The 14943-nt window shown below is 36.5% G+C and overlaps 1 protein-coding gene across 2 annotated transcripts in view; it reads right to left on the reverse strand.

The window, feature by feature from the left end:
• NFATC3 (nuclear factor of activated T cells 3) overlaps nt 1–14943 on the reverse strand; it is a 94242-nt gene that overhangs the window by 57388 nt on the left and 21911 nt on the right. For both annotated transcript variants that reach the window (XM_040253256.1, XM_040253257.1), the window contains exons 2-3: nt 5156–6290; nt 3231–3393 (exon numbers count right to left, since the gene is read on the reverse strand). In XM_040253256.1, the coding sequence (XP_040109190.1) occupies nt 3231–3393; nt 5156–6290 (1298 nt within the window). The remainder of the gene's footprint in view (nt 1–3230; nt 3394–5155; nt 6291–14943) is intronic.

The raw sequence follows: 14943 nt of genomic DNA on the forward strand, positions 1-14943 counted from the left end.
CTCCAAGCCAGACTTCAACAGTATGTGAACCAAGAACTTCCAGATGTTCAAGCTGGATTTAGAAAAGGCAGAGGAACCACAGATCAAATTGCCAACATCCGCTGGGTCATAGAAAAAGCAAGAGAGTTCCAGAAAAACATCTACTTCTGCTTTATTGACCATGCCAAAGCCTCTGACTGTGTGAATCACAACAAATTGTGGAAAATTCTTTAAGAGATGGGAATACCAGACCACCTGACCTGCCACCTGAGAAATCTGTATGCAGTCAAGAAGCAACAGTTAGACCTGGACATGGAATAACAGACTGGTTCCAAATTGCGAAAGGAGTACATCAAGCTGTATACTGTCACCTTACTTTTTAACTCATATGCAGAGTACATTGTGCGAAATGTGAGGCAGGATGAAGCACAAAGTGGAATCAAGATTGCTGGGAGAAATGTCAATAACCTCAGATACTCAGATGACACCACCCTTATGGCACAAAACAAAGAGGAACTAAAGGGTCCTTTGATGAAGGTAGAAAAGGAGAGTGAAAAAGCTGGCTTAAAATTCAACATTCAAAGAACAAAGATCATGGCATCCAGTCCCATCACTTCATGGCAAATAGAATAGGAAATAATGGAAACAGTGACAGACTTTCTTTTCTTGGGCTCTAAAATCACTGCAGATGGTGACTGCAGCCATGAAATTAAAAGATGCTTGCTCCTTGGAAGGAAAGCTATGACCATCCTAGACAGCATATTAAAAAGCAAAGGCATTACTCTGCCAACAAAGGTCCACCTAGTCAAAGCTATGGTTTTTCCAGTAGTCATATATGGATATGAGAGTTGGACTATAAAGAAAGGTGAGAGCTAAAGTACTGATGCTTTTGAACTGTGGTGTTGGAGAAGACTCTTGAGAGTCCCTTGGACTGCAAGGAGATCCAACCAGTCCATCCTAAAGGAGATCAGTCCTGGGTGTTCATTGGAAGGACTGATGCTGAAGCTGAAACCCAATACTTTGGCCACCTGATGAGAAGAACTGATTTACTGGAAAAGACCTTGATACTGGGAAAAATTGAAGGTAGGAGAAGGGGACAACATAGGATGAGATGTTGGATATCATCACCGACTTGATGGACGTGAGTTTGAGCAAGCTCTGGGAGTTGGTGATGGACAGGGAAGCCTGGCGTGCTGCAGTCCATGGGGTTGCAAATAGTTGGACACAACTGAGTGACTGAACTGAAGAAAAGTCAAAGACACAGAAATGGGGAATTTCCTGGTGGTCTAGTGGCTAAGACTTAGTGTTTTCACTTCCGGGGCCCTGGTTCAATCCCTAGTCGGCGAACTAAGACTCCGGAAGCTGTGTGGTGTGACTTAAAAAAAAAAAAAGATAAAAGAATGAACCAAAGACTCCTTCTCCTAAATTAAGCTCTCATTTAAGAGTAAACTAAAGTTCTAATAACAAATGGTAAAATTCCTATGTTGAATTTTCCTGAGCTTTCTTTTTCTTTCAGTTTTATTGAGCTATAATTGGCATACAGTACTGAAATTTTAAGGTACACAGCATAATTGCTTGATTTACATGTATTTTTACATATATTGCAAACTTACTACTATGATAAATTTCACTAACATCCATGACTTCTTATAGTTATATGGGGGTAGGGTGTTTCTCGTGATGAGAACTTTAGGATCTACTCTCCTAGCAACTCTCAAACACAGCATACAACAGTGTTAACTACAGTCACCATATTGTACATTACATCCCCACTACTAATGTTTTAACTGGAAGTTCGTATCTTTTGACTACCCTCATCCATTTCCCCTCTTCCAACCCCCTGCCTCTGGTAACAATAAATCTGATCTCTTTTTCTAGAACTGACATTTCTTCTTACAAGTCATTTAAAAACCCACCTAAAATGTAAAGGTTTGTTTGTCAAGAACTATAAATCATGTTTAGATAATGAAAATAAATCATAAAATATGGCTAGTATAGGAAATGATCAGCTATAAACTGTATTTGTTCAATTAATTTCTCCACTACAATACACAATGCCATAAGACAAGCACTAAGGGAAAAAAATAAGTGACAACATATTACAACTTAGCCGTTCTGATATTTGAGTATATAAAAGCAGCAAATAATTTCAAATATGAAAGAATCCAGGAAATAAAGAATCTAAAGCCCTCCTTAAACACTTAAACAAAAAAAAAAGCACTTTAAAAAGAAATAAAAAAGAATTAGTACTAAACCTGGAATCCAACTACATATAGAACTAAGCTAAACAATAGGAGTGGTGGGACATGAGGCAGAGAGATGACTACAGATTTGAAAAGAAGATTAATTAATATAAGCAACAAAATTCAGGAGGTAGATGGCAATGCAGGGGGAAGAAGTTTAACAGAGACAATTACTTCATTTTTCAGAGTAGGGAGCAATTTGTAACATTTAAATCTAAGACAAAAATTTAATTTCTCAATAATTTATTTAATTTCTTTGGCCTTAGAAAGACTGTTCAGGATCTCTTAAAGTGAAGATCAATATCCAGAATTTAGCAGTTCATATAGTTTTGGTTCATTTTTTTAAATGTTTCATTCAAGTAAAATTAAAATTAATATTCAACTCTTAAAACTTATGTATGTATTATATTTTATATACTCAGATATTATATAATTTTAATAATTTCACTTTAGTTTTATTTTCTAATAAATTAATTTAATTACAAAGATGTTCAATATATAGTCCTATCATTAAAAAAAAATCCATTCATTTTTCTAGTCATCCATCTACTCTTCCACTAAACATACAAATAGAGAATTATCTGGATTGTTTATCAAATGCCAACGACTACTTATTCCTGACAGATTTAGACTTTAGGTAATTCATTGCTTTATTCTTTTTACTTTTCTGTATTATTTGGACCTTAAACAAACATGCATTGTACTTATAAATAGTCTTTTCTTTTAGTCAGAAGAACAATTACTTGACCATTATGATCTTTCCTTAGAGTTTTACTAGCTGAAGAGTCAGTCCAGTAAGAATATCTTTTAGCTTAGGCAAAAAAAAAAAAACAAAAAAAAAACCCCAAAATGCAAAAGTGCAACTGTATCAACAAGGACACAAAATCTCAATGGAAGCTTTTCAGATTTGAAATTTTTCTCTCTTCAGGCTCAGCAGTACCTGACTGAATGGACCCTACCAACAACAGATATATGGTATCTGCAAAACACACCCCTAAAATCTCTTACCTTCACCACAGGATGTCCCCCAGTAGATGCTTTTACTGCTCCTCGGCTACCTTCAGTTTCATAATGGGCTCGGTGATGAGTTTTAGGTTGCACTTCTATTTTCAGTTCACATTGTCCAAAATGAGTTGGTAAAGGCCAGTCTAGTGGAGGTAATGAAGATGTGCTATAAACAAAACACAGAGACCCATTTCACCATGCTGTTATTGCCAGCCAAGCAGCGATTAAAATTATTTCTTTGAAGGCACCAACATTTCTTCCTATGATCTTTGAAGTAAAGTATTTAAAAAATAAAATTTAAAGAAAAAGAAAAAAAAACACAAAATTTCACTTAATAAGTTGTAACTTGGATACAGAGGGCGTTTTAGAAATAATTAACCTGATAATAAAATCAATTTTATTTATTTTTGGTTTCTATTTTTTTTTAAAAAAAGGACAAATTCTAATATTTCATTAAAAATAAAAAATTCCATAAAACTATAACTATTTCTCAACTATGTGTATAACCACAAAAACAATCAAAACAATTTTTAAATAGCTTAAAGGGGACAGGTTCATTTAGATATGTTAACAATGAAAATATGAAATTAGAAAAGAAACAACTTCTAAGTCTATAGGTCAAATATTAATGGACACAAAACTAGAATGATTTGTATTAAAAAGTAATATCTTCTATTTAAAAAAATATCTTAATAATTGGTGAAATGAGACTTTAGACGTCTTTTCTACCTTTGAATGATACCATGCCTAGAGTAAATTTCTAAGTTATTTCATTGCTTCCCTTAATATCCTTGGCTTAGCATTACCAGCTACTCTGAAGCTCAAAGGTAGTAATTTTTATTAGTCTGAAACAAGTCAACTTCATCAACTCTCAGCAAGTTTCTGTACTTGTTTAAGCAAATCCCTAAAAAGATTAAGATAATTTTCAGAAGCAAAGTGATGGGTTCAAAGGAGTCTTCAATACCATAATTCCACATTATAATTTTCTAAATATCTAGATTCAGAAATAAACATTTGTACCAATAACAAAGCATTTTTTAAAAAAGTAAACAGACCCACATCTGTGTGAGGATTAACACATGATAATTTATATTCCCTAATCAATTATAGATTAGATTGATTCTAAAAATGGCACTGTGATAACTGATAAGCCATTGAGAAAACAGTCATTACAACAGTCTTTAGTCCTTAGCTGGATTCAAGATTCGAAAATATATATATATATGTACAAATACAAACAGTATATAAGTTACATACATATATTATAAAAATTACGCATAAAAATTAGAAACGTGAAAGTTAGATTTTCTCTTTATTTGTAGTTATTTTAGAATGGGATAGGCTTTCAAATATAACATAAAATCTAAAAGCTGTGAAGGAAAAGACAAATTTGAATATATAAAATTTAAAAATTCCTCTAAACCAACAAAAATCACAAACTTATAGGAAGTCTAGAGATAAAATAAATTATGGAAAAAAAACACTTGTCACAAATATAAAAAAGCCAAATTTCACTTGTATATTATTGAGTTCTTAAAAATATAAAAATTCAAAAAATATATATAATATAAACCTTATCCCTAAGTGGACATAATCAGTAATTTATACCATTATCTTTTATAAGAAGCTTTTGTGGATAAGAAAATTCATTCTTAAAACAGAAAATTCATTCTAGGGCTTCTAATGCAATTTGTTATTATTCACAATTCATTATACACTTTTAAAATGATAACTTTAGCCTATTTAAAGACACTTTTAAGACTAAAAGGAAAATAAATGTGGTCTTTTTTAAGTTGTCTGGAAGAAACTAAAGAACAAAAAGGAGGAGGAAAGATGGTCAAATTATTCTATATAGATAATGTAGTAATTACATGCCACCAATAAACATAAACATGAAAAATGACCATTAGTCATTTCCATCAACTCACCGAAATATAGGGGTGTGACCAGGCTTTGGTTTGCTCCAGGTAAAGGGTGAAGGAACTGAAAGAAATTGGTCACCAGATGAATCTTTCTTTAAAGGATACTGAGATCCAAGGCCATCATCTATTGAAGTTTCCCGCGACGGTGAAATATTCCCTTGGTCATCTGAACAGAGTTCTAATTTTCCTGGTAGTATGAGAGCTTGATCTTCAGAAGTCTTCCTTGTTTTCAGAGGAATATCAGTTTCTGCACAGTACTGAAATGGAAAAATCGCAGGGCCAAGGCCTGATCCACCCTGGACAGAAGCACTGAGCCAGGTATCTTCTGTTACACTTCCCCTGGGGGAGTGACCAGGAGAAGGAACAGGCGAATGATGCGGTGAAAGGGACCCAGGGTAACAAACCTCAGCACTAGAGTGCCGCCGTTTCCCACAAGGGGAAGTAGGCCTTGATGAGGGTCCTGAGGCTGGCCTGGGGCTCAGCCAATTCTCATCAGTGATACTAGATCTAGGAGAGTGGCAAGGAGATTGCCTAGGTGACAAGGAATGTCCAAGTCCATACTGTTGATGCCAGGACTCTTCTCCAGGGCAGCCTCCTGGAGAGCCACCAGGAGAAGTCAGAGGGGATCCGAGAGTAAATCGGGCAGCAGCTTCATTCAACTCCGAATCCACATCATCATAAATATGTGAAAGAGATTCACAAGAAGACGCATCTGAGAACCAGCTCCTAGAAGAGATGCTACTGGCAGGACTAGGACTAAGGGAAGATTCCCGGTAGGATGGCTCAAGAGGAAGATAGAGATGATCTCTAGAAGGCCTTTCCAAATATTCCCTTTCTGGGTCATTTACGTGTAGGTCATCTTCATGAGCATCAATTTCTTGATGACAGTTAGGAGAGATGGATGTAATTTGAATACTCGGGCACTCAAAGGGTTTGGGACCACTTAATGGGCTGTATTTAGATTCAGGAATTTCACAAGTTCCTTCATAGTTTTTGTGACCTTGGAGCTGAAACGATGGTGACAAAACAGAAGAGTGAGACGGTAATCCATGATGTGGTAAGCAAAGTGGTGAGTTTAAAGTAGATGGAGGTGGATCTACATTAAAGATGTAAATGGATGCACAATCATCTGGCTCAAGATCTATGGGGGTTGGGGGGAGCAAAAAAGAAAAATAATTAACAAAACAAGAAATCAGAAATTTTAGATGTATAAATTACTAGATGAGAATGTAAATAATAATAATCTTGAGAGAAGAGAGTGGAACAAAAAATGTACATCATTAGCTCCACTAAAGAGTGGCATGTCTGTGTGTTTTAATGTATCTGTGGATACATGCAATTATCATTTTTTTATGCAATTTTTTCTTTTTATTTCCACATTTTTCTAAAATTGAAAATCTTAAAACAATAAATGTTTTTATAAAAGAAATAATCACATCCATAATTCTAAAAAATATCCCCAAAACTATATAAGGATACAATCATATAAATTCAGCCTCATCTGGAGTCAGCAGTTTAAAATGAAGTAAATAAAGGATAAAGCAGAGTTTTTGAAAAGTTTTTAATTGCAAGTATACACACTAGTTTATTAATGGAAAGGATCTGTTATTGTTGTTTAGTCGCCAAGTCGTGTCTGACTCCTTGTGACCCCCTGGACTACAACACACCAGGCTTCCCTGTCTTTCACTATTTTCTGGAGTTTACTCAAATTCATGCCTACTGAATAGGTGATGCTATCTAACCATCACATCCTCTGCCACCCTCTTCTCCTTTTGCCTACAATTTTTCCCAGCATCAGGGTCTTTTCCAATGAGTCAGCTCTGGGTATCAGGTGGCCAAAGTACCGAAGCTTCAGCTTCACCATCAGCCCTTTCAATGAATATTCAAGGTTGATTTCCTTAAGGATTGACTGGTTTAATCTCCTTACAGACCATGGGACTCTCAAGAGTCTTCTCAAGCACTACAGTTCACAAGCAGCAATTCTTTGGTGCTCAGCCTTTCTTATGGTCCAACTCTCACATCCATACATGACTACTGGCAAAACCAGTAGCTTTGACTATATGGACCTTGGCGGGCAAAGCAATGTCTTCGGTTTTTAATACGATGTCTAGGTTTGTCATAGCTTTCCTTCCAAGGAGCAAGCGTCTTTTAATTTCATGACTGCAGTCACCATCCACAGTGATTTTGGAGCCCAAGAGAATAAAATCTGTCACTGCCTCGACTTTTGCCCTTCTATTTACCATGAAGTGATGGGACCGGATGCCATGATCTCAGTTTTTTGATTGCTGAGTTTTAAGCCAACTTTTTCACTCTCTTCTTTCACCTTCATCAACAGGCTCTTTAGTTCCTCTTTGCTTTCTGCCATTAGAATGGTATAATCTGCATATCTGAGGTTTTTGACACTTTTCCCAGCATTCCTGATTCCAGCTTGTGATTTATCCAGCCTGGCATTTCGTATGATGTATTTTGCATGAAGTTAAATAAGCAGGGTGATAATATACAGCCTTGACATATTCCTTTCCCAATGTCAAACCAGTCAGCTGTCCCATGTAAGGTTCTAACTGCTGCTTCTGTACCCACATACAGGCTTCTCAGGAGACTGGTAAGGTAGTCTGGTGTTTCCATCCCTTCAAGAATATTCCACAGTTTGTTGTGATCCACACAGTCAAAGGCTTTCTCGTAGTCAATGAAGCAGATGTTTTTTTGGAATTCCCTTGCTTTCTCTATGATCCAATGAATGTTGGCAATTTGCAACACTGGAGGGACAGAAGAATCAGTTTCTTCAATCAAGATGTTATTTTTAAATTTAGTGTAATTTAGGGACTTCCCTGGAGGTCCAGGGTTAAAACTCCATACTTCCAATGCAGGGAGTATGGGTTCGATCTCTGGTTGGCTGCAGGTGTGGACAATAAATAGAAAGTTTTTGTTTTTAATTTAGTGCTATTTAGGATTGAAATGATTCTGTATGAAAATGATGTCTGCAGGTTGTAAAGGACAGAAAACTGAACTCAAAAATAGCTGAAGGGGATGTGATATTTATCATTCAACAATAACACAAAATCCAAAGGTAGAATAGCTCCAGTATTGGTTATTTCTTCAGTTCAACAAGTTTCTTTCCATATTCCCATTTTGCCAGTCCTAACTTTGTCGTATTCACTTTTCAATCATATACGTGTATTTTGCCCTAAAGCCAAAAGTAATGTGATCATTCAGTTAAATATTTTTCGAGTAGGTACTATATAGCAGACATGTTGTAGACACTGAAAACATATGAGTAAACAAAACGAAGTCCCCATCCTCTTAGAACTTACATTCTAGTAAAATGTTAGATGGCTATATTTGCTATAAGGAAAAATAAAAAAGAGTAAGGAGAATGGAGTAAGTAGGAGGGGAAGTTAATTTGGATAGGTTAGGAGATTGACAAAAAACCAAAAATTTTAAGTATTACTAAGTAGGGGGAAACAGTCTAAAGAAGGAACCTATTTTACAGAGAGTACTGGGATGGACTTTCTGAGAAGAGAGCACAGGAACCAGCAAGCAAAGAAAAGGGAGGAGGTGGTGGTGGGGGGGAGGCCTAGGTATACAAGCTTCAACACCGGGGCAGCTCCAGCACCGTGGGGCAGACAAGAAAATGGTGAGTCAGATAAGACCTTGGCTTCTCTGAGGAAATGAAAGGCCCAACTATGCCAGAGCCAGCTAACAGCTAAAAGGGGAAAACCGAAAGAGGCAAAGCCTGGAAGGATCAGGTAAAGAGCTTAAATATTCTAAGGGTGATATAAACCAGCGAAGCTTTACAAAGGCAATGACATGATCTCTACTATATTCGAGGATAATTTCATTCCTAGTTACTACAGTAAACCTAGGATTGACCAGAACAGGAGGGTTTCATTTTTTCGGATCAAGAGTTTAAAATGGCAGATTAAAAAAACTCACCCCTGTAGTTGCACAAAAATGGGACTATACTTAATGCTACTAAACTATATCCTTATAAATGGATAAGATGGTAGATTTTATGCTATGTATAGTTTACTAAAATTTAAAAAACAAAAATACAAAAACTGCTGGTACCCTACTTCAAAGCAAGATAGCAGCACTCAACTATACAAAATCACTGAATTCTTTACTACCATACTCTCATAGTTAAAACACAGTTTTACTTAGAAACGTACTTAATAAAGTAGCAAAAATTATCAATACATTAAACTTGAAGCCTTTGAGTGGGAAAAAAAGGGTGGGTGAAAAGAGAATAAAGTTACCCTTGGAAGATATGGATTCATTCAAATGTAATTACTGTACCAGTGCCATTTTGTGTTGAATAATGCTGAAATTCACACCCTTCACACAAATGAATTGCAGATGAAGAGACATATTTTATATCAGAATGATGTCTTAAAGCACTGTTAAGATTTGCATACAAAATTTCGGGGAGTGCTGTTTTATCTTTTTTCCTAAGTGTCACCAAAGCCCACATTCTGGAAATGATGAGTGGCCACTACAATCTCCCTATGATAAATAGTCCTACATCTAGATTTCCAATTGTAGTATTCTAAGATTCATGGTGCTTCAGAAATTTGACCATCTCAAGACTTATTTACTCCCTTCAGCCACCAGGGGGCCCCAGGCAAGCATGCAGTAATCTGGGCAACACAGGTTGCCTACCAATGTATTTAAACTGTAAAGCAGGCACTGGCAGAATACAGCCCACAGGCCAAACCTGGCCTACCACCTGTTTCTGCACGGGCTACAAGCTAAGAATGGCTTTCAAATGGTTGGAAGAAAATCAAAATAATACTGTTTAATGACACAAAATAATATGAAATTCAAATTCTGGTATCCACAAATAAAGTTTTATTGGAATATAACCATGCTCATTCATTTATGTACAGCCTATGGTTAATCTCACAGAACAACGGTAGAGTTGAGGAGCTGTGAGAGATGTTTCCCACTGTTACTTGGTGCACTAACAAATTGCAGTGACAAACTGGACAGTATTCTGAGTGCAATGCATACTGATGTTAACATTGCAACACTTTAAAAAAACTTACCAGTGCAAGGACTTCCTGGTGGTCCAATGGTTAAGAAACCACCTTGCAATGCAGGGGATACAGGTTTGATCCCTGGTGAGGGAACTGAGATCCCACCTGCTGCAGAGGAACTAAGCATGAACAGGTCACAACTACTGAGCCTGAGCTCTCTGGAGCCCGTGCACCACAACCAGAGTCAGTGCTCCACAACGAAAGATCCTGCATGTCATAACTAAGACCCAACACAGCCAAATAAATAAATACTAAAAAAAAAAAAAAAAAATTTCAGGTGGGTGGACGGGAAGTAAAAAAGAAACAAAAAACTTGTCATGCATAGATATCACTAAAAAAGAGGAAAGAAAAGAGTGGACTTCAAATTGAATGCCATGCTTCTAAGACACAATGGAGTGTGGGCTATCTTCTTATCAAATTAGAGGGCAAAGATTATGTTTACTGTACAACAACATTACGGCTGTGCTGTAAGAATACCTTATACATCAGCATTACCAGTAAGCATTCATCACAATACCAACTTACAGGAAAACAAAAGAAAAAACAGATCAGAAAAAAACAGAATATCTTATCACAGCAAGATTTCTTCACAAGAAGATAAGGTTAAAATGAGGCTGTAACCAAAGAAAGTTTCTGAATGGTTCACTTGTCAGGTAGGCAAAAAAGCCATTTACTAATGGTGAAACTTAAACTGTGTCTGATTGCTGTGACTGAAGAAATGTCAGAGAAAATAAACTGGTAAAGACCATCAGCAAGAATGACTGAAAGACTGAAAACACTGGTAGCAACAAGAAGCAATTACAAAACAAGACAAAAAGTTTCAAGGTTTTCCTTGGCTCCTGATGTGTAACCAAATGTTACTGATTCTACTTATTTATTATTTACTTGAAGACTCAATGCAGAGTTTACTGAAGAATTATTAGCCTCCTATGAATACTTTGCATAAGCTTCCCAGGTGGCTCAGTGGTAAAGAATCTGCCTGCCAATGCAAGGAGATGCTGGAGACACAGGTTATATTCCCTGGGTCAGGAAGATCCCTTGGAGAAGCAAATGGCAACCCATGCCAGTATTCTTGCCTGCGAAGTCCCATGGACACAGGAGCCTAGTGGGCTACACAGAGTCGATGGGGTCGCAAAGAGTTGGACATAACTTAGTGACTGAACACGCATGCATGAATAGTTTGCATGGAACAACTTCAAGCAACAATGTTTTCAAAATTGAGAAAATAGTTTAGTACCACCTAAGTGGACTCTGTTAGGATGTTATTATAACTGGTACTGGTAGAAACATATGTGAGAATACTATGATAACAAGAATACTGTGAACAACTGCACACCAGCAACTTAGGCAATATACAAGAAACAGGCAAATTCTTACAAGCACACAAACTACCGAAAGTGACTCGGAAGAAACAAAAATTCTCAAGAGACTGATATCAAGAGATTGAATCACTAGCGAAAATATTTCCCAACAAAATTAGTCCAAGACAACATGGTTTCATTGGTAAATTCTACCAAACATTTAGAGGAGAGTTAACAGCAATCCTTTTCAAACTCTTCCAAAATATAGACGAGTAGATATCACTTCCTAAACATTCTATGAGGCCAATTTTACCCTGATGCCAAAGCAAGACAAAAATACCACAAGAAAACTACAGGCCAATATCCCTTATAAATATAGAAGGAAAAATTCTCAACAAAACTCTAAACAAATCCCACACCACATTAAAAGGATCGAGTGGAATTTATCCCAAGAACGTAAGGATAGTTCAACATACAAAAATCATTTGCCTCATTACCAGAATGAAAGAAAAAAAACACATGATCATCTGAATTGACACAGAAAATATATGCGACAGATTTCAATAACCAATCATGGTGGCAGGGAAGGGGGAGGGAATATTCAGCAAACTAAGAACAGAAATAAAGTCCTTAAAATGAATAGCGGTGTTTACAAAAAACCCACAGGTAGTATCATACTTAACAGTGAAAAACTGGAGGCTTTCTCCCCCAAATCAGGAACAAGACAAAGGCACCAGCTTTCACCCACTGCTATTCAACATTGTACTAGAAGTCCTAGTGAACAATTAGGCAATAAAAGAAAATAGAAAGCGTCCAATTTGGAAAGGAAGAAGTAAAACTATCTCTATTTGCCAATGACATGATTCTATATATAGAAACTCTCATAGAATCCACAAAACACAACTAAAGCTAATAAACAAATTCAGGGAAGTTGCCGGTTAAAATACCAATACCTACAATTCAGCTGTCCTTCTATATGTTGCAAAGAACAATCCAAAAAGGAAATTAAGAGAATTCTATGTACAACAACCTCCAAAATATAATATTTAGGAATAAATTTAACTAAAGAGGTGATACTTGCACACTAAAAACAACAAAACATTGCTGAAAGAAATGAAGGAAAACCTAAATAAATGGTAAGAGACTTCCTTGTTCATGAACTGGAAGACTTTTAAATCAAAGCAGGAGAACTCACACCTCACAATTCAAAACTTACTACAAACAGTGCCCAAGGAAAGACACACAAACTAATGGAACAAACAGAACTGAGAGTGGGATATGGGATATAGTTCCCTGTGTTATATAGTAGGTCCTTGTTTATTTTTTTATATAGTAGTGTCTGTCTGTTAATCCCAAACTCCTAACATATCCCTCCCTCCCCACTCCTTCCCCTTTGGTAACCATAAATTTATTTTCATGTCCGTGAGTCTACTTCGGAAATAAGTTGCTTTCTCTAATTTTTTTTAGATTCCACATATAAGTGATATCATATTATACTTTGTGTCTGACTTAGTTCATTATACATGATTATCTCTAGGTCCATCCACGTTGCTGCAAATGGCATTATTTCCTTCTTTTTTATAGCTGAGTAACATTCCATTATTTAAACATACTCCATCTTCTTTATCCACACATCTGTTGATGGACATTTCTATTGCTTCCATGTCTTGACTATTGTAAATAGAGCTACTATGAACATACGGGTGCATATACCTTTTTGAATGTGAGCTTCTGTCTTTTCTGGATGTATCCAGTAGTCGGATTGCTAGATCATATGGTAACTCTATTTTTAGTTCTTTAAGGAATCTCCATACTGTTCTCCATAGTGGCTGCACCAATCTACATTCCCACAAACAGTATAGTATGCTTCCCTTTTTCCCATACCATTTTCAATATTTGTTATCTGTAGACTTTTTGATGATGGCCATTCTAACTGGTGTGAAGTGATATCTCACTATAATTTTGATTTGCATTTCTCTAATAATTAGCAATGCTGAGAATCTGACCAAACGAATTTTTAAATTTTTATTTATTTATTTTTGGCTGTACTGGGTCTTCATTGCTGCATGTGAGCTTTCTCCAGTTGCGGCAAGTGGGGGCTACTCTCTAACTGCAGCGTGCAGGCTTCTCACTGCATTGGCTCCTCTTGTTGTAGAACACGGCCTCTAGGGTGAGCAGGCTTCCACAGTTGTGGCATGAGGGCTTAGTTGTCCCTCAGCTTGTCAAATCTTCCCAGACCAGGGACTGAACCTGTGTCCCCTGCATTGGGAGGCAGCTTCTTAACCACTGAACCACCAGAAGACGTTCTGGCCAATTAATTTTTGACAAGGGTCCTAAGACAATTCAATGGGGAAAGAACAGCCCTTCAACAAATGGTGCTGGGACAACTAAATAATCACATACAAAAGAATGAAGTTGAACCCCACCCTCACATCTTACACAAAAATTAACTCAAAATGGATCAATGACCTAACTATAACAGCTAAACCCATTAAACGCTTAGAAGAAAACACAGGTGCATACTTTCATGACCTCAGATTTGGCATGGATTCTTAGATTTGACACTAAAAGCATGAACAACAAAAGAAAATCTAGATGAAATGGATTTCATAAAAATTAAAAACTTTTGTTCTTCAAAAGATACTATCAATAAAGTGAAGAAAATCCAGAGTATGGAAGAAAATATCTGCAAATCATATATCTAATAAGGGTTTAGTATCCAGAAGATATAAATAACTCTTTACAACTCAACAACCAAAAGACAACCAATTTTTTAAATGGGCAAAGGACCTGAACAGACATTTCTCCAAATAAGATACATAAATTGTCAACAAGCATGTGAAAAGATGTTCAACATCACTGGTCAGTAAGAAATGCAAATAAAAACCACGATACCACTTCAGACCCACTAGAATGGTTTTAATTTTAAAAGAAAAGACAAACAAAAAACCCCTAGAAAATCGTAAGTGTTGTATTGGTAAGGATGTGGAAAAATAGGAATCATTATACATTCATGGTGGCCAAGTAAAATGGTGCAGAGGCTATGGAAAACAATCTGACATTCAGATTGCTTCAAAAAGGTAAAAATAAAATTACCACAGGATCCAACAATTCTATCTCTAGGTATATACCCTAGAGAATGCAAACATATGTCTTGAAAGAAGCTTATACACAAATATTTATAGCAACATTACTCATAACAGTCGCTAAGTTGTGTCTGACTCTTCTCGACCCCCATGGGCTGCAGCACACCAGGCTCCTCTGTCCTCCACTATCTCCCAGAGTTTGCTCAAAATGGATCAATGACCTAACTATAACAGCTAAACCCATTAAACTCATGTCCACTGAGTAAATGAGGCTAACCATCTCATCCTCTGCCACCCCTTTCTCCTCTTGCCTTCAATCTTTCCCAGTGTCATGAAAAAAACTGCCAACATTCACTGGATCATGGAGAAAG

Source organism: Oryx dammah, unplaced genomic scaffold (assembly GCF_014754425.2).
Source record: "Oryx dammah isolate SB20612 unplaced genomic scaffold, SCBI_Odam_1.1 HiC_scaffold_13, whole genome shotgun sequence".
In the NCBI taxonomy this organism is placed as follows: Eukaryota; Metazoa; Chordata; class Mammalia; order Artiodactyla; family Bovidae; genus Oryx; species Oryx dammah.